Raw genomic sequence first — 27663 nt, 5'->3', positions numbered from 1 at the left:
TGCACAATATATATGTGATACTGTCAGATTAAGAACTAGTTTAAATCATCAACTATTTAATGTAGCAGAACTTGTCAAAGCAACAAGGTGATTTAATATTTCAGATATATTATTAAATGCACACCAATGATGATGATTTAGGGATTATGAACTGAAAGGCTACATATATTTGAATTATAGGCTACATGATATATCAAAATTAAGTTTATAATGTTTTTATGCAGCTACAGTCTTACAAATGCTCATCTCTGAATAAAAGTAAAACATAAAAACATGTTAAAAAATGAGTAGTTTGGCAAGTCATGACGCAGCTCAGAAGGCAGCCATCTTGAATTTGGTAATACGAGACCTCTGCTTCCTGCATTGCTCTGATGATCCACTAGAGGGCAGCTAACATGAGCCTGATTGGATACAATACATCTGATGATGTAAAGGTCTCTGAGACTCATTTATCAAATATGATGCAAATGGTGTTTCAGGTTTAATTACATGAAGAGTCTCTCTCCTCTCGATGCTTTAGCCATGATCTCTGCTTTTCCTCTCATGTCCATCAGGGCCTGAACTCGTTTCTTCCATCCTAGTTTGGCCTCAGATTTCTCTCCCTCAATAAGCATGTCAATGTACTCTGGAGTGGAGAGAGGATGTGGCCTCAGTGCTATCTCTTTGAGTCTGTTCAGACACTTTGTAGACCTCTCCATCAATTTCACCACCTCCGCCTGCGCATGATAATATTGAGCCTTCAGTTTTTCAATAAAATCCCAAACAGTCATCTTAGCCTTTGAGGCTTTTAGGTACTTTTCTTTCAGATCATCCAATGTCTGCTCTTCTATCACCTGCTTATACTCCCATCTGTACTTCTGATTAAAATGTACATTCCAGTAACATTTGCCAGGACACTGAGTACAGTATCCATTTGATCCCATTGCCCAGCAGCGACTTTTATCTGAATCATTTGGAATTTGACAAGGATAATGGCAGGTTTGGTGACACTGCTGACAGTTGGTGATGTAGTTTCCAGTACAAGAAATATCTTCTTGAAAAGGCTTTGTGCTTGTGACTTTAATCTTAAAATTCTCGTTCCTGCTGATCTCTGCCTCATGCTCTTTCAGTATTTCAGTCGTCTCTTTTATCTCCTCAAGCTTGGCTAACCCAACTTTAACCTGCTTCTGCAAATTTTCAACTGAAACCTCAACCTGCTGTCTTTCTCTGAGGACTTCCTTCGTCATTGTCAAGCTTTTGGTTTCTATCTTATTCAGAGCAACAAAAAACTTCTTCATACTTTTTGTCCCCATTTTCCAAAACATCTGATCAAAGCCTCCATCTTCATCATCTTCATCTGTGCTGTTTGCTGCAGATGATTTGTTGTCTGCAAATAATGCTGAGTTATTGAATTTGAAGTGATCTGGCAGCCCGTCTTTTGTTTTAGGACATGGGACTTCTGCTTTATTGATTGCCTCTAGAACTGGTGGAGGTTGGCCGTCTGCAAATGTCACCAGAACTCTGATGTTTTCTGCCACATCTTTGCCAAAGATTGAAAGCACAGAGTCAAACACGTATTTCTGTGTTGCTGTGAGTCGTGCTAACGAAGCTTGAGCTACGAAACAGATTGCATCAATTTCACTGACACCAGACTGAGCAGAGAAGAGATTACGTATCTGCTCTGTGATCTCTCTGTCTCTTTCTATTCCTCTTGTATCTCCAAAGCCTGGAGTGTCCACAATAGTCAGAGAGTGCTCGATTTTAAAGCCTTCCTGGTGGTTGATTTTGTACACAGTGGCTTCAGCAGTCTGACTGTGAGCTTGTGATTTCGACTGGTCCTCATGAACTAACTTAAACCGAAATGAATCCTCCCATTCAACACCTAAAATGTAATTGATCATTCCATTGATCAGAGTTGACTTCCCAGCCCCAGTTGCTCCAAGAACCATGATGGTACGATTAGGTTTGGTGGATTCTTTCCCAAAACTGAAACGCTTGCACCCAGGAACATTGATTTGTTCGTCTTTGAGGGGAATTTTATAAACCGGGAGAGACCCTGTCTTTGGGAGCAATGTGCTTTTTTTTTTAATAGTTTCAGCAAGTGAAACATCTGATTTTGATCGTAATAAATTCATCATAGTGAAGCTAAGCAGTTATTCCTGTAGTCTTACAATATTCAGTTGGTAACAGGATCAGCCCTTTGGAGAGGTGAAAACACACTGATGTCAAAAAGTTGGTCTGTCTTGTTGGTGAGTGTGGCCTCTGTTGTTGCTCTGAATCTGTAAAATTTAATACAAAAAGACAATTTTCTTAAATTCCTCATACTTTTTTCATGTAATGACGTTACGTAATTTAATTATAAAATGTACATAATTGTAATCCGTTACATTACTGGGAGAAAATGCGTAATTAAATTACAGTTGCTTTTGGAAATTTCCATGATTAGAATTTTAGTCACATTTGAAAAATCGCCGCAAAAGCTTGGATTTATCACATACTGTAGTTTTTTCATATCAACCTCCTCCTTCCAAAGCCGCAAGTTGGATCCTGACGCTTGTGATTGACTGTCTCTGGTCATGTGCCATTCAGTCAGACTCAGAAACATGTCAGAGGCGCAGAATACATTCCTGTGTTGGAAATACAAACACAGACTTCCCATCTCCCTGATAGCAGCTTCCTGACGCCCGCGACACAATCTCCTGGAGTCTGGAGTGTGTATATGTGTGACTATAAATGCAGTGTATGTGAGAGCAAAGCGTCCTTATAGCTCTGTATTGCTGCTTATTATATCGACACCGATCGCACACCTCCCCCTGACCGACACCAAGTGTAACCCCCCCCGGAACGAAACTCCCTGAAATTAGTACAGAAAGCAAACCCTAACATTGTAGTACAATGCAAAGAGTGTTTGCCAGCGGTGAAGGAAAACAGTAACACTATCAGGTCTTAAAATGTGAAAATGGTTAACAGTCGCGAGCATTCATTCAAAATTAAGAAAAGTAATCAAAATGTAATCGAATGTAATTAGTTACATTACTTTGAGAAAGTAATTGAAATAGTTACACTACTATTACATTTTCAACAGGATAACTTGTAATTGTAACCAACTACATTTTCAAAGTAATCTTCCCAACACTGTCTCCACCAAATGAAGCGGTTGGCCCTGGTCGGCCACCGTACCTAATCATTCTAGTAAAACTACTAATATTACATCATCTAAACAGCTGCTGGAGATGAATAACAACAACAAACCTCTGCTGGCTGTTCTCAGTCCAGTCGTCTGGCTCAGGATCCAACAGCTGCTCAGGTTTTAAACTGTTATCTCCAAAACTCCTACAATACAAAATGAATGAAGTGCTTTAGAAAAACAATACTGATAGTCAGTAATTCTATCTCAAAACTGAAGTCATCTTTATGACTATTATACAGATCATGAATATATAGGAAACATGAAACCATTTGTTATTTACCTTATATGTGATGAGTCTTAGTCACTGCAGAGGAACACGTCACTGTGGAAGTTCTGTCTAAATGAAGATTTCTTCTATTTGGTGTAAACAGCAAAAACCTGCAAACACAGCAGGTGATCATATTATTATTGTTTGTTTTTGGGGTGTTTATTTCAGTTATGTAGAATGTAGAGACCAATATTTAAGTTTTACTAAAAGTGTGTTATAATATCACAAACTGAGTGTAAAGTAGTGAGTTGTGTTTACAGTTGTAAACATCTCATGCAAAAACAAGCTGTTCTCGCAAAACTCTTTTTGCATCAATACAGTCACACAAAGCACCGACTACACACTGACAGTATAAATGAAGACTTTTCTGTGTGCAGGGCAGCAGTTTGTCCTACATGTAGTAAACACACATACACACATTTATCCACATGTGTAAAGTATGAATGTGTATTCTGAAAATAAACTAGCAATACAAATAATAGGAAAAAGTTTTTTTTTCTCAAAAACATCAAAAGCACCGTAGGAGAAAACTAAAATATTTGTTTTAGAAAAAAAGGACAGAAAAAATTATATTGAATATCTCTTTCATGAAATATGATGGTAAATATTTTATCTGATAAACATCAACAAGTTCAAACTGACATTGTTCATGTTAGCATGCTGACCTTTGCAGTCAGCTCTCAGCACTGCTGTGTCACATTCAGTATTTGTTGATATATTTCTGACAGACTGACTGACTAACCAACACTGACATATGAAGAGAAACAGTGTTAATAAAGCACTATTTCACTTCCATACACAATACAAACTTCTGTCAGTACAGTCAAATGTTTTCTAAAAATGGATTTCATGACTTTTAAAGTGAACACAGTCTATGGTGAAACATCCAGAAACTGCAGGACTCAGATGACACATGTAAAGATACACAACAGAGTTTATACATGAAGAAAAAGAACATCAGTGTACTCACAGCAGAGATGTGTGTGATCCTCTGAGGCAGTGCTGCAGTTTCAGTCTTTATATCCTCTCTGAGAGAGAAACGCCCCCCTGATCTTATTTCATGAGTAGGAGGCAGTACTGAAGAGAAGCAGCCTGATTTCCCAGAAATGATCAACACAATATACAGGATGAAAAAACTTATGATAATGATGTCAGTGGATGTATTAAAAACAGATACCAAAGACAATATTCAACATGCAATGATTAAATACAGTGTTGTTTAATAAGATAACTAGCACCTGTACACCAAAGTACAGAAGCCAGCGCCCCCTAGAGGGCCGCGAAAAACTTTCAGTTTTGCACCTGTGGGCCCCAAGGGCCGCGGGACTTTGTAGATTATCAAGTGAAGACAGAGATATGTTATGCATGAGACGCTCAGTAACTTACAATGCCGTTTTCGACCACGCGGTGGCGGTAATGCATCACGCAGTTGTTTAACAAGCGCCAATACACAGAGAAGAAGAGTCTTCTTCGCTCGCTGCGGCAAATATGGATACGTTTTTAAAAAGAAAACATGACGACGAACATCCTGGCCCCTCCACCCAAAAGACAAAGTTTTTGCGGAAATACAATGCCGACTTCATTAAATACGGTTTCGTAAATGGAGGAACATAGGCAGTGCCTAAAGCCCAGTGTGTGGAGTGTGGGCTAATGCTGTCCAACGAAGCCCTCAAGCCCTCAAAGCTACAGCGGCATCTAGAGACCAAGCACCCGATGCTCGTGGGAAAGCCGGTGGATTATTTTAAGAGGAAGGAGAGTGGACTGCAGATGCAGAAAAGGTCTGTCGTGTCACTGACGAGCAACTCTAAATGTGCATTGAAAGCGAGCTACCTCGTAGCCAGACGTGTTGCACAGACTAAGAAGGCATTCACCATAGCGGAGGAGTTGGTTCTGCCTGCCGCTGTGAAACTCCTGCTCCCATTCACAACTACGTACCTCTGTGAATCAGGGTTCTCCATTGTGGCCACAACTAAGACCAAAGCCCGAAACAGACTCAGAGCAACACTGGAGGCTACTCTGAGAGTGAGCCTTTCTCCCATTCCGCCCAGACTGGATCTGATTATGTCTCAGAGGCAGGCCCAAGTGTCTCATTAAGAGGTGAAGATAAAAAGGGAGTTGTTGTTCATTGTTGTTATTATTTGTGTCATTGTTCATTTGTCACAGATATAAAGATTCTTCTGTCATGAAAAAATGGTTTAAATGGTCTGGCACCATCTTATTTATCAGAGCTAGTACAGCCTCACAGTACATCCAGAGCACTCAGGTCAACTAACCAGCTGCTCCTGGCTGTACCTCAGTCGAGACTCTCTACTTGGGGGGACAGAGCCTTCTCAGTGGCAGCCCCCAAGCTGCGGAACAGCCTACCTTTCCACGTTAGAGCTGCACAGTCTGTTGAGCACTTTAAAACACTACTAAAAACCTATCTGTTTTCCAGCTAGGCGAGAATCCTTGGCATCTTACTTTTAATTCATTTATTTTTTACTTTCTATTTGTTTTTATTCAAATTTTAGTTTTTAAATTGAGCTCTTACTATTCCTTTATTGTTTTTATTTATTATTATATTGTGTGTGATTACATTGTATTTTAATAACTGTGCAGCACTTTGGTTCAACTGAGGTTGTTTTTAAATGTGCTTTATAAATAAAACTTGACTTGACAGCACCACGGCAGATGGGGACATCCATCCAGGCGAGTGGAGACGACATGTAGAGGGTGACCGCAACCTTCTGCTGCCAGGGACCATGCACACAGGAAGGACATCGAGGGCAGCACTCAACATGAGGCTAAACCTGACCAGCTTCTTACAGACACGGACAGGACGTGTAGAATGGCAAGACAGAGTTGTAAGGAGGGGTGTTTTGAACAGTTAAAGTGACGTAACATAAAATAGGATAGAGGCTGACATATCTTCAATTAAAAAAATATTTTTAATTCATTTTTTATGTCACACAAGGTTTTTTGTGTGATTTATGTTATGTTTTTTGCATAAAACTGTAAATATAAAACTGTTCTCTGAACATGAATTTTACGAATATTGTTAGATCCACAATAACATTTACAAACAACAAAAGTATCAATTAAAATGACAATAAATACATTTCACTTATATATTACATTCTTTCTGTTTCCTGAGAATAACAACAACAACTAGATTTTAAAAAAGAAAAACTGGCAAGATAACATTAAAACAGTAAACTTTAACATTTTGGAACTAATAAATCTCCATCTGTGCCTCCAAGCGTTCCCGATTTGGGAGGCTGGCCAACATATCAGCAAACATTACTGTAAAGCTATGCCCAGGCTTAGCTCTCTCTCTCTCTCTCTCTCTCTCTCTCTCTCTCTCTCTCTCTCTCTCTCTCTCTCTCTCTCTCTCTCTCTGTCAATGTTCTCCAAACACTTCAGGATTGCATCTTCTACCCCTGGCCCTTGCCACTTCCTCTTTAGGGGTGTGGAGGGAATTGTATAGGAAGCACTTGACTACAGTACTTGCAACGGAGGTTGAGGTGACTGACAGTGACGATGAACTGCTGAGGTCCACTCCTGAGGCAATCATCTCCAGTAGTTGCATCGCACTTATTTCCCCGTCGCCTTCTTCATCATCTTCTGCCTGCAATACAAATATGAAATTGAACCGCAGTTATTTATTTAGGTTATGTATTATCCTGTATTTAACTAGGTGATTTATTTATGTATTTAGGCTACTATCGTAAAAGAACGGTGAAAATATAATTTATCATGAATAAACTTAGTTTAACTGAATGTTTTAGAAATCATCAAATGACTTACTATAACGAATTTCGTTAGTTTATATAATTAAGATTTGTAAAAAAAAAAAAAACTTTTATGAGGATCACAGTCACAGACAACAAACTTGGCATTTTATAATTGTGATAGCAGCGGTGCAGCAGATGTAACGAATTCCACGCAGCACCGGATTAGCATTAAAATTGATTTCTTAATCTTAATTGATTAAAAAAAATTTCTGCTACGTAGTATTATTTTATTTTTTTTATTTTTTTCATACTGAAAGAAGTGGCCCCCACTACACCCGGCCTGGTCACAACACTAGGCTATATACAACACTAGCAAATCATGGTTTATGATCATCATTACAAAGTTTCAGTAAATCAAGTTTGAATGTTTTGAAGACATACATTACCTCGAGGGGAAAGTTTGACTCCGTTTCGCGATGCTTTACAAATTGTGTCAACCGACTGAGCTGGTGATAGATGGGGGGGAGCACCTTCCCACCTGATGCCCCGCTGCATCCCATCGCCTTTTTCTTAATTTTGACGAAATGATCTCGAAGATACTTCCATTTAGCTCAGCAACCTTTTTCCTACTTGCCAAGGATGCGGGCTATTTCTCCCCACGAATTACTCGTCATTTGGGCATCTTTATAAGATGAGAGGGAGGGGTTATATACAGTCACAAAAGTGAGTACACCCCTCACTTTTTTGCAAATATTGTATTGTATCTTTTCATGGGACAACATTATAGAAATGAAACTTTGATATGCGTGTACAGCTTGTATAGCTTATAGATTTACTGTTAAGTTGTATCAAAGTTTCATTTCTATAGTGTTGTCCCATGAAAAGATATAATAAAATATTTGCAAAAATGTGAGGGGTGTACTCACTTTTGTGAGATACTGTAAGTGGGGGTACCAGCGTACTTCGAGTATTTCTTTAAAGGCGTCCATGTTTGTTTGCTCACGCATGCACAGTCAGTGTTTGAATAGCATGCTCCTCTGCATGCCTGGGCGCGATCAGAAAAGTTTGGAAGGTACGCGGTTGACCACAGGGAGCCATGCGCTCACCGTTTGATGACGAAAATTGTGTCAGTGCATACAAGCAGACAAGTACGCATGTGGAAAGTATAATTTCAGTTTAAGATACTTCTATAAATAAAATCCAGCTTCGTAGTACAGACCTCCGTTGATTTCAACAGCCTACTCAGTCTGATAGAGTATCTTTATTCAGATTTTCAGCATATCTAACTGAATATAAGAAACATAGTGATAATGTCGTTGTGTTTTTGTTGATGTCATTGTAAAGGACCATACTCAGATTTTTGATAATAACCTTTCTTGATAATAACATGGGATGGATTATGAGCATAATGTCTAATTTATTTTTGTAACATCTTAAATATTCTTAATTTTGTATGTGCTTTAATATGACCTATATGTGAGAATTGACCGGAAATCCTATATCCTATACCACTGAAATTGGTCCTGTAGGAGGCTCCGCGGGAGTTTTGCTTGGCCTTCATGCAGCCGGCGGTGAATGAATACTCCACTCGGGTCTGTTGGATTATTATTGGCACTTTATGCTTAATTTGCACAGTCTGGGTCTTCTGTCTTGGTCAGTTTGCACGTTTATGATTGCCAATTTGAAAGTTTAATGACAGAAGAAAGGACGTATCCCATGTTTTATTCCTTGGAGAGCGCAGCGAGGTTTGATGCTTTGATTGTTTATATTTATAACATGTAGAAATATTTGTGTATGATTTTTAGCTTTGTGTAGTTTAATTAAGGTAACTTTCATTCATGTAATATTGATGTGCGCTGTGGAAACATATGTGTGAAATGTTTGTATGTTTTCAATACAGTTTTCACGGCGCGGTAAGGACTCGATGAATTAAAGTTGCTGCTTGACGTCAACCTGCTATTTGGTGGATTTAATAAAAGAAAACCTTACGCACCAGTCAAGACTCTCTGCTACAGTTGTTGTGTTTTTGTTTAATTTCGTTGTGTTTTTGTTTAATGTTGAAGCCTGCAGACTGAAGGAGGTGTCAGACATGAGGCCTGGGGCCCGTTTCAGAAAGCAGGTTTAGTGAAAACTCTGAGTTAGTTAACCCTGAGATGAGGGAAACTCTGGTTTTTCGGTTTCACAAAGCCAGTTCAGCTTAACTCTGAGTCAGTTACCCTGGCAACATACTCCGTGAACCTAACCTGCTCGCTGGCAGGTTTTCTTCAACTAACCCTGAGTTTCTCCTCCTTTTTAGTTGAAGCCTGCAGACTGAAGGAGGTGTCAGACATGGTGTGTCCTTTTCTTAAAGAGTCAGTTAATATTGAAGCACAAATACGAAGCATGAATCTCCGTCAGAGGGTGATCGGACCCCGCTGGGATGTTTTATCATTCTCTGATGATGTTCTGTTTGAGTGTTTCCATTTTTCTGTACAATCGATAATTTATCTGAACAATATTCTCAGCCCTCGTATCGTCTGTACGACACCACATGGACATGCTCTCAGTTCAGAACAAGTTCTCTGTTCAAGTTCATGTTTCCAAGGCAACCGTCTGTCGGGCTGTCACAAAGGCAATATTTGAAGGTGAATGATAGCCAAGTGGTTACTGCGCATGCTTCACAGTGGCAATGTCGCTGGTTCGATACCAGTGTGGAACTTTCTCTCTTTCTCTCTCTCTCTATACCAGCTACTGTTAAATTATGGTGCAAGTGCCCAAACATAAAACTAAATTTGGCTATTTCCCTGAAACGTTTACTTTTTTAGTGTTGTATGTATAAAGGCATGTAGGTGTTGCTTTCAAATAGACAATATTAAATACTGGCAGTGTTGGGATGGCTGAAAAATTGACTTTCTTCTTTGCTTAGAAGATTTCATCAACTACTGAAATATATATAACATGTTGACTGTAGCATTTAAATGCTGTTTGATGAGGTAGGGCAGGCTAAACAACACCACAATTGCTTGTAATCAATACCTTACTTGTTTGAGCTATATTTTTATTTTTCATATTCAGTTGCTGCCAAGTAGGCCTACGTTTTGTACCTGTTGGGGTCTGCATGAATGTTAAATGTGCCACGCACACACACATATACAGAATATAAATGTTGAATAAGTCAACCACTCGAGACAAAATGTTTCTCTTGTTTTCATTAATACTTTTCTTAAATATACTCATCGTCTGCATGTATTCATTAATATTTCTAAATCCTTTGGGGAGAAGTGGGAGGACTGAGCCCTTTGTTTCTCCTGTTGTCATGGTGAATCATGTTATCTGTGCTCCATTGATGAGGGCTTGGTATCTCCTCATGCAGAAGCTTCACTCAGAGTTACTTTGACTCAGAGTTGATTGAACTAACTGTTAACACTTGTTCTGAAACCCAAAACTCTGAGTTTGACAGCTCAGAGTTGGTCAACCTAGAGTAAAGGTTTTAACTCAGAGTTAGTTAAACCTGCTTCCTGAAACAGGCCCCTGTACTACGAAGCTGGATTTTCTCTTATCGAGGTAACTTCAGGGTTAACCCTGGGTTTTCCATACTACGAAGCTGGTTCACTTCTTACCGGGGTAAATCACCATGGTAACTTATGCTGAACGGCTAACCTGCTCCGGAGCAGGTTATGTTCTGGATAAGAGATCAATGAGTACAAAAGCACCACCTCCTGACCAATCAGCTCTCTTAGAAAATGACCTGCCCATTCTTAAAAGATCCTGTCAACATTGGTGCGCGGATCGCGAGAGGAGCACTTAGGAGAGAATGAGCTTTTAGGGATAGATGCAATTTTTTAATTGACCAAAATATATATTTAAAAAATAATCATTGAGGCACGTGGGGGATATTATTCTGTAGGTTTGACATCCTGAGATCAAAGTGTCAGGGAGCATAATAACTGTATTTATTTATTGTAATTGTAAAAAATTGATGAAAATATATATTTGTAAAATAAGCCTTGTGGCACATGAGGGATATTAGTCTTTTATACAGTTGGTTTGAAATCATTCACTCAAATGGTTGAAGCGCATAATAGGTTTGTATTTTGAATGTTGAATATTAAACTAACTTAATGTCTCTTATGAAAGGAAGGGCACTGAGGAAGCGATCTGCCCCAAACGTCTGTGCCGTAATAAAGTGGCATTGTGTGATCAGAGTGCTGTCCGTTAAAATTGTCCAATAGGCCTAAATTAATATTGTATGATCTCGTGAATTTACGCATTAACAGAGTCAGCAATTTTCTGCCAGCATTGCTTCCTGGCTTTTGCTGCAGCATCAGTGTTGCTTTTGGCCTGGATGTGTTTGAATTCTTCATATTTATGAAGAATAATGTCTGCTCCTCCACGGTAAAGTAGTCTGCTCTGCAGGGTTTCTGCATGTTTGTGATTGGTCAGACGCTGCAAACACCTCCCCTTTATGTGAGCGCGCAGTGATCAAGATTGGAAAACCCTGGGTTCAATTAGCAAGTTGATAACCAGCTTCGTAGTACCGCTTATCAGGATTGTGAATGTCTGGGTAAATCAACCCAGGTAACGGAGAGATGTGTATGTTAATCCAGTTTTGTAGTACAGGCCTCTGATCTACAGAAATTACTGGTCAGTAATATAAAGTTTTTAGAGAAACAAGATGAGTAAAACTGTACATAGGGATTATATGTTCTGTATTAAAGGAATGTATTTACTTTCACTTTAAGGTTTACAGGGTGTGGTTTCTGGGAAATGGTCTCTTATAATCAGCCCGGTCTCACTCCCTGTTTGTCTTTCAGAACATAACACTTCATGTTGTGTTTCTGAGGCAAAGAAGGGGAACAACATGAACAACTCAACTCCTCCATGTGGCCTATATGGATGTTTTTGTATTTTGTATCATAATTTAACATAAGCTTTTAACTTATTGTTGATTATGGCACACTCATTAACAAGAAAATGAAAACTGGCACTCTATAAAAAAGTTGCCTACTTCTGCTTTAAGGTTTCCAGGAAATGGTCTCTTATCATCAGCCCAGTCTCACTCCCTGTTTGTCTTTCAGATCATAACATTAGCAAAACAGCTCTAAACATAGGTGGAGTACAACTGCCAACAACTGTTTTTCACGTCTTGTATATTGTGTTAATCATTTCTGGGAAATCAGGCTGCTTCTCTTCAGTACTGCCTCCTACTCATGGAATAAGATCAGGGGATGTTTCTGTGTCAGAGTGGATATAAAGACTGAAACTGCAGCACTGCCTCAGAGGATCACACACATCTCTACTGTGAGTACACTGATGTTCTTTTTCTTCATGTATAAACTCTGCTGTGTATCTTTACATGTGTCATCTGAGTCCTGCAGTTTCTGGATGTTTCACCATAGACTGTTCACTTTAAAAGTCATGCTACTGGTCTACAAATCACTGAATGGTTTAGGTCCAGAATACATGAATGACATGTTAGTAGAATATAAACCCAGTAGAGCTCTGAGATCTACTGACTCAGGTCAGATAGTTGAGCCCAGAGTTCAAACTAAACATGTTGAAGCAGCTTTTACACAACTGGAACAAACTACCAGCAGAACTGAAATCAGCCCCAACTGTGAACACTTTTAAATCCAGGTTAAAAACATTTCTCTTCTCCTGAGCTTATGATTGAGCTCTTTTAAAGCACTTTACATTTTAATCTTTAATTTTCACTCTATGTCCTTTTAATGATTTTAAAGCTAATTTATTATTTTATGCTGCAATCTTATATTTAATGCTCTATTCTAGCATTTTATTTATGTCTTTCTATTTTTCTGTACTTTGGTGTACAGGTGCTAGTTATCTTATTAAACAACACTGTATTTAATCATTGCATGTTGAATATTGTCTTTGGTATCTGTTTTTAATACATCCACTGACATCATTATCATAAGTTTTTTCATCCTGTATATTGTGTTGATCATTTCTGGGAAATCAGGCTGCTTCTCTTCAGTACTGCCTCCTACTCATGAAATAAGATCAGGGGGGCGTTTCTCTCTCAGAGAGGATATAAAGACTGAAACTGCAGCACTGCCTCAGAGGATCACACACATCTCTGCTGTGAGTACACTGATGTTCTTTTTCTTCATGTATAAACTCTGTTGTGTATCTTTACATGTGTCATCTGAGTCCTGCAGTTTCTGGATGTTTCACCATAGACTGTGTTCACTTTAAAAGTCATGAAATCCATTTTTAGAAAACATTTGACTGTACAGACAGAAGTTTGTATTGTGTATGGAAGTGAAATAGTGCTTTATTAACACTGTTTATCTTCATATGTCAGTGTTGGTTAGTCAGTCAGTCTGTCAGAAATATATCAACAAATACTGAATGTGACACAGCAGTGCTGAGAGCTGACTGCAAAGGTCAGCATGCTAACACGAACAATGTCAGTTTGAACTTGTTGATGTTTATCAGATAAAATATTTACCATCATATTTCATGAAAGAGATATTCAATATAATTTTTTCTGTCCTTTTTTTCTAAAACAAATATTTTAGTTTTCTCCTACGGTGCTTTTGATGTTTTTGAGAAAAAAAAAATTTTCCTCTTATTTGTATTGCTAGTTTATTTTCAGAATACACATTCATACTTTACACATGTGGATAAATGTGTGTATGTGTGTTTACTACATGTAGGACAAACTGCTGCCCTGCACACAGAAAAGTCTTCATTTATACTGTCAGTGTGTAGTCGGTGCTTTGTGTGCTTATTCAAATGATGCTTTGTGTGACTGTATTGATGCAAAAAGAATTTTGCGAGAACAGTTTGTTTTTGCATGAGCTGTTTAATGTTTTGCTGGTTTGGTGAAAGGTTTTATGGTTAGTGTGTAGAGTTTAGCAAAACAGCTACAGTTTCAAAGATAATGTCTAAACAATCAGAACAACTGTAAACACAACTCACTACTTTACACTCAGTTTGTGATATTATAACAGACTTTTAGTAAAACTTAAATATTGGTCTCTACATTCTACATAACTGAAATAAACACCCCAAAAATGAACAATAATAATATGATCACCTGCTATGTTTGCAGGTTTTTGCTGTTTACACCAAATAGAAGAAATCTTCATTTAGACAGAACTTCCACAGTGACGTGTTCCTCTGCAGTGACTCTGACTCATCACATATAAGGTAAATAACAAATGGTTTCATGTTTCCTATGTATTCATGATCTGTATAATAGTCATAAAGATGACTTCAGTTTTGAGATAGAATTACTGATCATCAGTATTGTTTTTCTAAAGCACTTCATTCATTTTGTATTGTAGGAGTTTTGGAGATAACAGTTTAAAACCTGAGCAGCTGTTGGATCCTGAGCCAGACGACTGGACTGAGAACAGCCAGCAGAGGTTTGTTGTTGTTATTCATCTCCAGCAGCTGTTTAGATGATGTAATATTAGTAGTTTTACTAGAATGATTAGGAGCTGTAATCAGGAACACAATTATTCACTGTTGCTGCTAAACTGATCCAAATAATAATAATGTCATAATCTGAATTCATTTGGAGTTTAAATATCCTACTGAAATTAACAAAAGAATAACTTTATAACACAAACATATTTAAAGGAATATTAATATTCTGTTAACCATATTATCATTATCATGGCTATTTCACTGAAAGATTTTTTAGATTTTAAGATATTTGTTGTTGGCATATTTTGGTGCAGCAGCTTCTACATTTCAGGAAACTTCTGTCACTGTGACAGCTGCTTCAGTGTGTCTGCAGCTCTCTGTCCAGTGTTATGATGTTATATCAAATTATATTACAAGCTTTTTGGATATCAGCAGAGTCAAAGGAGTGAACCAACATGCTTTTTTCTGTTTTAGACTTTGAGATGAATCCTGAAACAATGGAGATGGCAGCACTCGGCCGGCCGTTCAGTCTCGGGATGCTGTATGACTGCCGCCAAGACTCACTCATTACTGGTAAGAGGTCACATGTAAAGCATGTACATTTACTAAATGCACCTGTATGATTTTGTGGCGAGACCTGAACAATTCTTTGTACTAACTGATAAACTAAACATCATATACATTAATTGAATGAAGATTATCAAAATAAAATGCACATTTCTCACTAACAATGTCATCAAATCAATTTTAATGCAGAAACTATCTTAAAATATTACATTTGTTTGTTTTTGCAGACAAAAACTTGAAAGTCACATGATTTGCCAATGTGAAGCCCAGAGACGCATAATGTCAGCTTTACCATTTCTCTTATTTCAGTCAGGGCCACTTTAGTCAAAGCTAAATTTTTGTTGTCATTTATAATACTTAGATTTAGTGGCATGGCTCTGGTCTGGAAGCAGCAAAGGTTTCACATACTGGGAACAATGACAACAGAAATGTGATTTTTAAGTTAGACACAGCATGTGAGGAGGAGCTGCAGTGGAGGAGGGATGCCAGTCACTACCAGAGAAAGCAAGCGTCCTTAGACTGAAGCAGCTTAAATAAAGCACCATTTATGAGATTTGCCAATTGAGCCGTCAGGTGATGTGGGCTGAGTTTGTGAGCTGAGTTTAACTTTGTTACCTGAACTAATACTGTGCTCAGTTTGTATCCAAGGCATTACCAAACCTTACTGTCATGCAATGAAAAGCAGTTTAACTTATTCTCTTCTTTCTTGCAGGCATGACACTATGGGACCACAATGATCTGGAAAAATATTTGAGAGAACGTCCAAAACCTAACAGTGAGTTTGAGATAGTTGCATCTGAATCAATTGAGGATAAATCTTCAGCATTAAATGTTGAGGCATCCCTAAAGGCAAGTTTCCTGGGTGGACTGGTAAAGGTTGAAGGATCAGCTAAATACCTGAATGATCAGAAGACATCCAAAAATCAGGCCAGGCTAACACTGAACTACAAAACTACCACAAAGTTCCAAGAATTGTCAATGAATCAACTTGGAAGAGGTAATGTGAAACATCCGTATGTCTTTGAAAAAGGAATAGCAACACATGTAGTCACAGGAATCCTTTATGGGGCACAAGCTTTCTTTGTCTTTGACCGTGAGGTGTCTGATAAAGAAAGTCATCAAGACATTCAGGGAAACTTGAAGGTGATGATTAAAAAAATCCCCTGCCTCTCAATAGAGGGGGAAGGTTCCTTGAAAATGGAAGATGCGGACTTAGCAAAGGTTGAGAAATTCTCCTGCAAATTTCATGGAGACTTTTTACTCAAGAAACCACCAACAACCTTTCAGGATGCTGTACAAGTCTACCAAAGCCTGCCACAACTGCTGGGAACTAATGGAGAAAATGCTGTACCAGTGAAAGTCTGGCTGCTGCCACTTGTGACTTTAGATTCAAAAGCTGCACAACTTGTACGTCAGATAAGTATAAGATTAGTGCAGGAATGTCAGAGTGTCCTGGAGGACTTCACTGAGCTGGAAATGAGATGCAATGATGCAATAAGAACCACCACTGCACAGCAGTTCCCACAGATTGGTAAAAAACTTAAAACGTTTAAAGAATTTTGCTCTGAGTTCAAACTAGACTTCCAACAAAACTTGGCAAAGAAACTTCCATCAATCCGGGGAGGAGGGGAAGAGGAGGCTGTGCTGGCAGAGATCCTGAAGAAGAGATGCTCTTCTCCTTTCAACAACACAAGCCTGAACGAGTGGATGGACTGTAAAGAGACAGAAATCTGCATCTTAAAATCTCACACCAAGATGATGAAAAACACCAAGATTGTCCCATCTAAAAATGACCTTCATGAGGAAATTGTAAGCGCAGAACATGCTGTCTGTTTTGTTTTCACGTCACTGGGAAGTGCTGAACCGTACCTCTCAGCTTTATCAAACTACTTAAAAGAAAAACCCAAACCAGATGACCCTCAAGATCCACGTTGTCATGACATAGAGAAGGAACAATGGTACGCCTCTAAAGAAGTATCAGATGCAATGAGGATCAAAGCGAAGCTGTTCAGTGATTTTGCAGAAGCCAACAAAGAGAATAAGAACATAAAGTTCCTGACAGTGGGTTTAACAAATGAGACACAGAAAGGTTCAAGCATCCACGTTCATAAAGACGGCTTTACTGACAGTGAGAACTTTGAGCCGCCTTCAAAGCCTGAAACAGTGACAGCAGGTGATGTAACCCACAACAGTGTGACACTGAAGATCTCTCCACCAAGATTTGGAGCAGAGAACATCACCTCCTACTGTCTACAGTACTGTGTCAGTGGAAAGGATGGATGGAAACAAACACCAGCAGCAAAAGCTGAAGAAGTCACAGTGAGCGGTTTGACTCCTAACACAGAGTATATGTTCAGATGCAGAGCAGTGACCTCAGTAGGTGTTGGACCAGCTGGTGAAGTCAGTAGTCACATTAAAACTTTACCTTGTAGCCCTCCTGGAAAACCTAAAGTTGAAACTAACTCAAGTGAGATGACAGTTAGCTGGGAGAAACCTGCAGAGATTGGACAAGATGTCCACATTTTGAGCTACATTGTAGAGTACACCCAAACAGAGAAAGAGGTGAAAGAAGAAGATGTCCAGTGGAACCAAATGGTGTCAAGAGCTGAAAAGAGGATAATTTCAGAGCTTCAGTCAGAGACAGAATATGCTGTCAGGGTCAGGTGTGACTGTGGTGTAGCTGGTAGAAGCAAAGAAAGCATCACTGTGAATGTCCGCACAACAAAACGTGAATTTGAAACAAACTCAAGTGAATTTAAACGTCTCGCTGAATTCATGCAACATATTAGCAAGAGTATAAATTCTGGATCTCCCTCAATTTACAAACTGCCTCTGAAAGAAGAAGACATGGACATAGATGGTTGCCAGAGGTATAACTTCGGCAAAGAAAACAGGAGACAGAATCGTACCCTAATGCTTCTTGGAGCGACCGGATCAGGAAAGTCCACTCTCATCAACGGAATGATTAACTACATTGTTGGTGTAGAGTGGAAGGATGATTTCAGATTTAAATTAGTTGATGAGGATCAGTCCAAATCACAAGCTGAAAGCCAGACCTCTGAAGTCACTGTGTACAAAATCAACCACCAAGAGGGGTTTCAAACCCCCTTCTCTCTGACTATTGTGGACACTCCTGGCTTTGGAGATACAAGAGGAGTTAAAAGAGACAAAGAAATCACAGAGCAAATTCGGAGGCTTTTCACCTCTAAGAATGGAGTCAGTGAGATTGATGCATTGTGTTTTGTTACTCAGGCCTCTCTTGCACGACTAACAGCAACACAGCGATATGTGTTCGATTCAGTGCTCTCCATTTTTGATAAAGATGTGGCAGAGAACATTCAGATGCTGGTGACTTTCGCAGATAATAAGCAGCCACCGGTTCTTGAGGCAATAAACGTCTCTGGGGTTCCATGCCCAAAAAATGACATGGGGCTTCCAGTTCACTTCAAATTCAACAACTCTGCATTGTTTGCAGACAACAGATGCAGCAGTGACAAGACCTGTGATGAAGATTCTGATGAGGATGATGACAACTTTGATGAAATGTTTTGGAACATGGGTGCCAAAAGCATGGTGAGGTTCTTCACTGCTTTGGGTCAAATGAAAACAAAAGCTTGCTGATGACCCAGGAGGTCCTTGAAGCAGCTGTTGAAGGTTTGCAACCCCAAGTTAAAGCTGGATTAGCAAAACTTGGAGAAATTAAGACAACAAAAGAAAAAATTAAAGAGCATGAAACAGTCATGACTTGAGTTTGAGGTGGATATTATTAAGCCAGTCCAAAAAAAGCTCACAAAGAAAGGAGAGTTCATTACCAACTGCCAGAAATGTTCAATGACATGCCACTACCCATGTGCAATAGCAGATAATCATGCAAAACGTGGCTGTGCATCAATGGATAGAACAGGAATGTGCACTGTCTGCCCTGGAAAATGTGTTTGGAGTGTGCATTTCAACCAGATATACAAGTGGGAGTATGTTCCAGTAAAAGAGAAGAGGGCAGTGAAGGAGTTAAAAGACAAGTATGAAAATGCTACGAAACAAAAGCTGACGATTCAAGAACTGATTGAGAAGCAAGAAGAAGAGATTGTTTACCTTCAAGAGACGATAGTGTCCCTCATGGATCAGTCAGCTCACTCTATAACTCGTCTACAAGAGATCGCCCTCAGGCCTAACCCTCTGACCACTCCAGAGTACATTGACATGATGATTGAAGAAGAAAAGTCAGAGGCCAAAGTTACAAGGCCCGAATTCAGTCTCTAAAGGCCATGAAGGACAGAGCAAAAATCATCTCCAAAATACCCAAATGAGCTGAGCTTACAAAAACAGAAGAGGAATTGTCAGATGAGATACAGAAGAAGCAAGAAAAGAAAACTTAAATAACTAAAATTGGAAATTTATTTGGATCTTAGGGAAGAACAAGACAACAGGTCTGCATTGTGAGGTTGTAATTCCTGTTACAACCAGAACAAAACTGATGGGTTAGGGTTACCACTAACACTTCAGGTTAGTATGGTAACTGGAAATCTGTCTTAACTTCTTGACATTAACAAGCTCTGTTGGCTAATTGGAAATGCTAACTAGCTGGTGGAGGTTAGATTAATTATTTAGGGATCATGAATATATCAAACATCATGGCCATCCATACAACAGTTTTATAATTGAACAAGAAACACACTGACCTGCATGTTGTGTAAGAATGAATATTTAGTTAAATATTGTAAAATGTTTCTTATCTATGTTTGTTTATTCAGTTCATTTAATAAAGTCAATCAGCAGGAGCCTTGGTGCCATCAGTTGTTGACACACAGATGTTTGGAGCAAAATAACGGTGAAAGTAGAATATGCTTATACAAATTGGCACCATTCATACTAAAGGTTTATCATTTAAAACATTGTTTTGTGTTTTGTAGTCTCTGTAATTTTTTTCATTTTTATGATGTTTGTACATACAAATACTTACTGCTTATTTTACATGAATAATTTCTTGATTTGGTTTAATTTGATCAAAGTGCAGAACAGATGGCAGAGCTTCAGGTTTGCACTTTATGAAGTTTCATTGCTTTGTTTAGATGGCAAAGGTAATGTTAACCAGGACAATGAGCTCCAGTAATATTTCTTTCTCAGAGTATGAGGAGCATCTCTAACCACTTGCATAAAGAAACTGTCCATTTCTCGCCAATGATTAATACAGTTATGGTTAATAGTCCTAAAGAATCTGAAAGCAATCACATTATGATCAATGGTCATTTGTTATATTTTATGGCATTTTGTTTCTAACAGATCTCTCTTTTCTCTTGTTCAGTGTGTACATTCAGTGTTTATATGTGTGATGAGCTGCAGGTGGTGTCCTGTGATTGGATCATTTGAAGGAACAGCTGACATTAACTTTCCCTTCCACTCTTCCTTCTTCGAAAATGGAGGCTGTTCCTCTGCTGTTTGGATTTCTGTGTTTATTGATTGATTGTAAGTAGAACCAGCATGTGTTCATACTATAGGAGCTTCTTATAGATTTATGTTAAGTCTTCTTTTCATCTAAAATATGAAAGTAATACATTTCATGGACACAGTCATTTTAAAATGTAAATATTTAAAACTATTAGTAGCAGTTGATAGGAGTGAGAAGCCCTTTTCTTTTATAATCATTTTCTCCTGTTTTCAGTTAGGAGGTTAGGTCAGAGCTTTGTCATTTATTTCAATTTTGTTTTTTGTAAGGAAGTTTAAGGTTTGGACTTAGTAATGTTTTGTTTGTTGTTTTGGGCGTTTCTCATCTCTGAAGCTTTGTTAAAATACATAAACTGCTACTATGCTATGAAATATTTTATGATTGTATTTTAACTATGACATATTTTGTGGTATTTGTCTCCCTTTATTGCTTTTTGTTGCCCAGTTGAACCTTCAATACAAGAGATGACATATAAATAATCATATTGAAATTTGATTTTTAAGATGTCAGTACTAGTGAAATATTGAAATATGAAAATATTATGTGTGAAATATTATGTGACTGAGATGTGATAATAAATCAGTTCTGTTGGACATGGATTGTTTTCTCTCCTTTTTTCTTATTGGCTCACACTGTTTACTGCAGGTCATGTTGATATTTTCATGTAAAGGTTTCATATGAGTTTAGGTTTCACATATCAGGTGCAACTTTAAAGTCTGAATATTTAGGTTCTTTCCTATGACAGAGTGTTAGGGCCAAACAAACAAACAGAAGAAAAAAAGAAAAAGAGAATGAAATGAACTGTGGAGGCTTGACCACAGCACCACAGGATCAAACCAAGTTAGTAGAGCGACTGACTGCCAGCAGCTGGAGTATGAAGGTGGTTTTCTGAAGTGGTGCATTCTCTCTTTTTTTCCTTTTTTTTTTGGCCTGGCCCTAATACTCTGTCGTACTTGCCTGTATAGTTTGTTTTAAACGACTCTGCATTCAGTTATATGTTATATGTAAGATTAATTCTACAAGCTGTAAAAAAAGATAATGAATGTTTGTGTATCTTCATACTCAGACTTGATAAGTCCTATTTAAAGTGTTTTTTTAAGAAAGCAGGGTCTGTAGAAACAGAGGTTGGACATTCAACTTCTCTAATCAGTTTCTTTGAAGGTGATAAGAGCTTTACATAATTACAAACGTCTCATCATGTTAAACCTCACTGTGACATTTTTATATTTTTACTTCTTTCACTGACACATTTAGTTTTCTTGCTTTGACTCATTTCTATAAAACACTTCTGCAGCTCTGCTCTGCTGTTACTTTAGTGATGTAGAAATAAAGTTCACCAAGAAAGTCAGACTTTGTCATGTAGCACGTTTATTGCTTCACACAACATTTAATCATTCATACATGAAGACATGCTCATGTTACATGGTGACATGTTGTAATTAAGCACATTAACCACAAAGAAAACCAAGCTAATTAAATATACAGGAGAAAAAAATAAAAAGTAAAAAGTCTAACTTAAAAAAATGTAAACACCTTTGTTTCCAAACTGTCAGGTTAAATTTCAGGAAATAAGTTTAAAATAATGAAGAAGACATCTAAACTTTCTCTATTTAATATAATGGTGCAGCCATAAAAACACAGAGTCAGTGTGAACATTGACATTTTAACAATGTAAAGTCAATGTAAATGTGCTCAATAGTTAATTTGCACCTGCAGTCCTGACACGACTAAAACAAGACAAACAGATAAAACACTTCATACATAATAGAGCTGCAATCAATATAAGAGGAAAAGAACAACTGGAGAAAATGTATCACAACTCTTTGTCCTTAAACAATCTTCAACAATCAATACAATCAAACAGGAATAAAACTGAGAGTCAATCTATAAAAACATCATTCATGAGTACATATCATATATAGCTGCTTATATAACTTCATGCACAATATATATATGTGATACTGTCAGATTAAGAACTAGTTTAAATCATCAGCTATTTAATGTAACAGAACATGTCAAAGCAACAAGGTGATTTAATATTTCAGATATGAAGCATGAGAAACCAGCAGGTGTAGTTGTGACTGTTCATCTGGTGTTGTGTGTGTATATATGTGAGATGTATCATTGAATCAGAGTACGTCCACACTGCGTTGCTTCATTTGTAAACACATATTTTTCTCTGTGTTTCAGCCCTCAGTCCAGACTAAAACTGCATTTTCTCACCCAAAACTGAGCTTTTCTGAGACGTTCTCCAGACTGTTTGAATCTAAAACAGCAGCTTGGTGTTTCAGTGTGTACGAGGAAAGTACACGTTCTTCTATACTAAACAAGAGAGTCAATCTATTCATCAATAACATAACTCCACTGTAAAGAGATGAGATTTTAATCTTTAATTGGTTTAATTTGATACTAAAACAGTGAAATTACCTGAAATACAAACTGTATCGTATTTGATTAAAACATTTTCAACATTATAAACAAAATGAATTACACAATGTTGTTATGCTGCTTTAATTCAGCAAATGTTCATCTTAGAATAAAAGTAAAAACTGAGTATATGAAAAAAGACTAGTTTGGTAAGTCATGTGACGCAGCTCAGAAGGCAGCCATCTTGAATTTGGTAAATAAGGGACCTCCGCCTCCTGCATGGTTCTGATGATCCACTAGAAGGCAGCTAACATGAGCCTGATTAGATACAATACGTCTGTCAGATTATCATTGGTCTTGTTGATGATGTAGAGGTCTCCGATACAAATGGTGTTTTAGGCTATATTGTCTGATGCAAAGATTATTTATTTTATGGACTCTGGAGGAATGTCTCTCCTCTCACTACTTTAGCCATGATCTCTGCTTTTTCTCTCATGTCCATCAGGGCCCTAACTCGTTTCTTCCATCCTGGTCTGCCCTCAGATTTCTCTCCCTCTATAAGCATGTCAATGTACTCTGGAGTGGAGAGAGGATTTGGCTTCAGTGCTATCTCTTTGAGTCTGTTTAAACATTTTGTAGACCTCGTCATCAATTTCACCACCTCCGTCTGCGCATGATAATATTCAGCCTGAAATTTTTCAATCAAATCCTGAACAGGTTTCTTAGCCTCTGAGGCTTTTAGGTACTTTTCTTTCAGCTCTTTAACTGTTCGCTTTTCTTTAACCTCCTTATACTCCCATCTGTACTTCTGATTAAAATGTACAGACCAGTGACATCTGCCAGGGCACTCAGTACAGTTTCCATCTGATCCCATTACAGTGCATTTATATTTATCTGAATCATTTGCAATGGGACAAGAATAGTGGCAGGTTTGGTGACACTGCTGACAGTTGGTAAGGAATCCATTACCAGAATTATCTACTTGAACAGGCTTTTTGATTGTGACTTCAAACTCAAAATTCTCAGTCCTGCTGATCTCTGCCTCATGCTCTTTCAGTTGTTCAGATTTCTCTTTTATCTCCTCAAGCTTGGCTAACCCCACTTTAACCTGCTTCTGCAAATTTTCAACTAAATTTTCGAGCTACTGTCTTTCCTTCGTCATTGTCAAGGTACTCCACAATGTAGCAGGAGGGCTGCAAGGTAAAGTTTTAATGGGACCACTGACTTCACCAGCTGGTCCAACACCTACTGAGGTCACTGCTCTGCATCTGAACTTATACTCTGTGTTAGGAGTCAGACCGCTCACTGTGACTTCTTCAGCTTTTGCTGCTGTTGTCTGTTTCCATCTATCCTCTCCACTGACACAGTACTCTACACAGTAGGAGGTGATGGTCTCTGCTCCAAATGTTGGTGGAGAGATCTTCAGTGTCACACTGTTGTGGGTTACATCACCTGCTGTCACTGTTTCAGGCTTTGAAGGAAGCTCAAAGTTCTCGCTGACAGTAAAGATGTCTTCAGATGCTTGAACCTTTCTGTGTCTCATTTGTTAAACCCACTGTCAGGAACTTTATGTTCTTATTCTCCTTGTTGGCTTCTGCAAAATCACTGAACAGCATTACTTTGATCCTCATTGCATCTGATACTTCTTTAGAGGCAAACCATTGTTCCTTCTCTATGTCATGACAACGTGGATCTTGAGGGTTGTCTGGTTTGGGTTTTTCTTTTAAGTAGTTTGATAAAGCTGAGAGGTACGGTTCAGCACTTCCCAGTGACATGAAAACAAAACACACAGCATGTTCTGCACTCAGAGTTTCCTCATCAAGTTGACATTGAGATGGGACAATCTTAGTGTTTTTCATCTTGTTGGTGAAAGACTGTAAAGTGTAGATTTCTCTCTCTTTACAGTCCATCCACTCGTTCAGGCTTGTGTTGTTGAAAGGAGAAGAACGTCTCTTCTTCAGGATCTCTGCCAGCACAGCCTCCTCTTCCCCTCCTCCCCGGATTGATGGAAGTATCTTTGCCAAGTTTTGTTGGAATTCCAGTTTGAACTCAGAGCAAAGTTCTTTAAAGGTTTTAAGTTTTTTACCAATCTGTGGGAACTGCTGTGCAGTGGTGGTTCTTATTGCATCATTGCATCTCATTTCCAGCTCAGTGAAGTCCTCCAGGACACTCTGGCATTCCTGCACTAATCTTATACTTATCTGACGGACGAGTTTAGCAGCTGATGAATCTAAAATCACAAGTGGCAGCAGCCAGACCTTCACTGGTACAGCATTTTCTCCATTGGTTCCCAGCAGTTGTGGCAGGCTTTGGTAGACTTGTACAGCATCCTGAAAGGTTGTTGGAGTTTTCTTCAGTAAAAAGTCTCCATGAAATTTACAGGAGAACTTCTCCACCTTTTCAATGTCCTTATTGTTCATTTTCAAGGAACCTTCCCCCTCTATTGAGAGGCAGGGGATTTTTTTAATCATCACCTTCATGTTGCCCTGAATGTCTTGATGACTTTCTTCATCAGACACCTCACGGTCAAACACAAAAAAGGCTTGTGCCCCATAAAGGATTCCTGTGACTACATGTGTTGCTATTCCTTCTTTAAAGACATACGGATGTTTCACATTACCTCTTCCAAGTTGATTCATTGACAGTTGCTGCATCTTTGTGGTTGCTTGGTACTTCAGTGTTACTCTGGCCTGATTTTTGTATGTTTTACTATCATTCAGATATCTGGCAGATCCTCCAACCTTTACCAGTCCACCTAAGAAACTTGCCTTCAGTGATGCTTCAACATTTAACGCTGAAGATTTATCTGCAATTGATTCAGATGCAACTATTTCAAAATTGTTATAGCACTGAGGTTTGTCTTGTATATTGTTTTTCAGATCATTAAGGTCCCACAATGTCATGCCTGCAAAAGAAGAAGCAAACATTAAGATCAACTTCCTTCATGAATGACTGATGTTCAGCTTTTTTTCTCTTTATTGAGGATTTTCGTGTTACATATATTTCAATAGTACAACAACATGAACACAATCTAAACACCTTTTTAACAGAAAGATAACCTGTCCCTCCAGGAAACTGTAATCTTGTCCTCACAAGAATTAATGCATATTCTAGCAAAGGCCACAATAATGTCACTGAACTTAAAAGTAGGCAGGGATGGATGTTATGCACTGTGGTTAAAAGAGAACTTGAGTATATAACAGCTTTTAGTGCAGATAATGGCTCTCCACTGATATGACTGTGCGTGTGTGTGTAACATGTTCAGAGCTGACAGCGTGACATTGGTCACCGAACATGTTAAATACTGAATGAGTCAGAGAAAACTTGGACTTCAGACGCTGACTTGCTCTTGTTTTGTGTCTGGCTTGTATTTCTAAGCAGAGCAGTTTCTAGTGTTTCAGGTTTTCTCCATATTTTAGCTCACAGATTAGTTAATGATGAGAAATGCTGAGTGCACAAAAGCCTCAAATCTTTTTGCACAGCAGCAGTAACACCTGATCTGTCAGTGTTTTTCTGCACATCTACACAGGCCAGCTGTTACACTCAGATTCATGTTCATATGTGGGATTGTTTACAATAAAACAGCTCTGATGGATGAATCCTGAGGTGCAATTTTACCACAAAAACCCCAACTCAGATTACATCACAGTTTTGAGAAGAATCAAGCAGTTTTGATCACAAAAATCACAACAACAGCGAACTGGTTACTGCTGATCACAAATCAGTCCAGGTGATCTAATAATAAAAAGCAACAGTAATTGTTCATGCCTTACATCTTACTAATACTAAGTTTTATTCTTGGGTTTTACTGAAATGCATTCACTCAATAGGTCGACAATTTAAAGGTCTCTTTTTCATCAATGTCTCTCATATCCAGCAACTCATTTGAATCCTTTATAACACGAAACAAAATACATAAAAACTCCTCGTTTTCTATTTCTAGTAGATCAGATCAGATTTTACTTCCAGAGCAGTGTACCAATCTATGTTAATATTAAGAATGTTTTGGTTGTTGTGAAGCATTAAATATTTGTACATGTGAATGTTTACCAGGGATGAGTGAGTCTTTACGGCAGTCATACAGCATCCCGAGGCTGAAAGGTCGGCCGAGCGCTGCCATGGCCCATGGTCAGCATCCATTGCTCAGTGTGAACTGGAAAACACGGACAACAGCTTGTTAGTTCTTCTTGTTGTTTGTCACCTTGTAATATTATAATTTAGACTCTGCTACATTTATTTGGCCACTGGACTAAAATAGCTAACTGTATATAAAGTAGTGTAAACTAGCTAACTGTATATAAAGTAGTATAAACTAGCTAACTGTATATAAAGTAGTGTAAACTAGCTAACTGTATATAAAGTAGTATAAACTAGCTAACTGTATATAAACTAGTATAAACTAGCTAACCGTATATAAAGTAGTGTAAACTAGCTAACTGTATATAAAGTAGTGTAAACTAGCTAACTGTATATAAAGTAGTATAAACTAGCTAACTGTATATAAAGTAGTATAACTAGCTAACTGTATATAAAGTAGTATAAACTAGCTCCACCTCCAGCAGCTACAACAGTAACATGCTGCTCTAACACTGATGCTTCACTATTAATAATCTAATGATGTCATATATAATAATATATCACTACTTTTACTGTAATACTGCATACTACATCACTATAATACTGCAGTACTTTTACTGTAATACTGCATACTACATCACTATAATACTGCAGTACTTTTATTGTAATACTGCATACTACA

General features: G+C 38.2%; 2 protein-coding genes and 1 long non-coding RNA gene across 3 annotated transcripts; 1 reads left to right on the top strand and 2 right to left on the bottom strand.

Moving 5' to 3' along the window:
- Positions 1-485: 485 nt before the first annotated feature.
- LOC128369805 (uncharacterized) lies at positions 486-4859 on the bottom strand. Its single transcript, XM_053330881.1, has 2 exons — positions 4824-4859; positions 486-2039 (listed from the first exon to the last, which is right to left on the bottom strand). Exons 1-2 carry the CDS (start codon positions 4857-4859, stop codon positions 486-488), a joined length of 1590 nt encoding a protein of 529 aa, XP_053186856.1.
- A 7557-nt stretch (positions 4860-12416) lies between these two features.
- Positions 12417-14480, top strand: LOC128368710 (uncharacterized). The gene is made up of 3 exons (XR_008321985.1): positions 12417-12430; positions 14208-14305; positions 14443-14480. It is a non-coding gene; the product is annotated as an uncharacterized LOC128368710 (long non-coding RNA).
- A 9938-nt stretch (positions 14481-24418) lies between these two features.
- LOC128369804 (cytolytic toxin-alpha-like) lies at positions 24419-27024 on the bottom strand. Its single transcript, XM_053330880.1, has 2 exons — positions 26955-27024; positions 24419-25809 (listed from the first exon to the last, which is right to left on the bottom strand). Exons 1-2 carry the CDS (start codon positions 27022-27024, stop codon positions 24419-24421), a joined length of 1461 nt encoding a protein of 486 aa, XP_053186855.1.
- Between the last annotated feature and the right edge of the window lie 639 nt (positions 27025-27663).

The sequence above is a fragment of the Scomber japonicus genome, chromosome 12 (genome assembly GCF_027409825.1).
Source record: "Scomber japonicus isolate fScoJap1 chromosome 12, fScoJap1.pri, whole genome shotgun sequence".
Lineage (NCBI taxonomy): Eukaryota > Metazoa > Chordata > Actinopteri > Scombriformes > Scombridae > Scomber > Scomber japonicus.
The sequence above is the reverse complement of the archived record's forward strand: the minus strand, read 5'-3'. Positions and strand labels throughout refer to the sequence as shown.

Excerpts from the sequence above, each read along its gene's own strand:
- LOC128369805 (XM_053330881.1), bottom strand. The coding sequence starts at position 4,859 with ATGCATTACCGCCACCGCGTGGTCGAAAACGGCATT. Across the intron at positions 2,040-4,823 it reads GCGTGGTCGAAAACGGCATT|ACAGGGTCTCTCCCGGTTTA; the intron begins GTAAGTTACTGA and ends TTGCTCCCAAAG.
- LOC128369804 (XM_053330880.1), bottom strand. The coding sequence starts at position 27,024 with ATGGCAGCGCTCGGCCGACCTTTCAGCCTCGGGATGCTGTATGACTGC. Across the intron at positions 25,810-26,954 it reads TAAAGACTCACTCATCCCTG|GCATGACATTGTGGGACCTT; the intron begins GTAAACATTCAC and ends CTTCTTTTGCAG.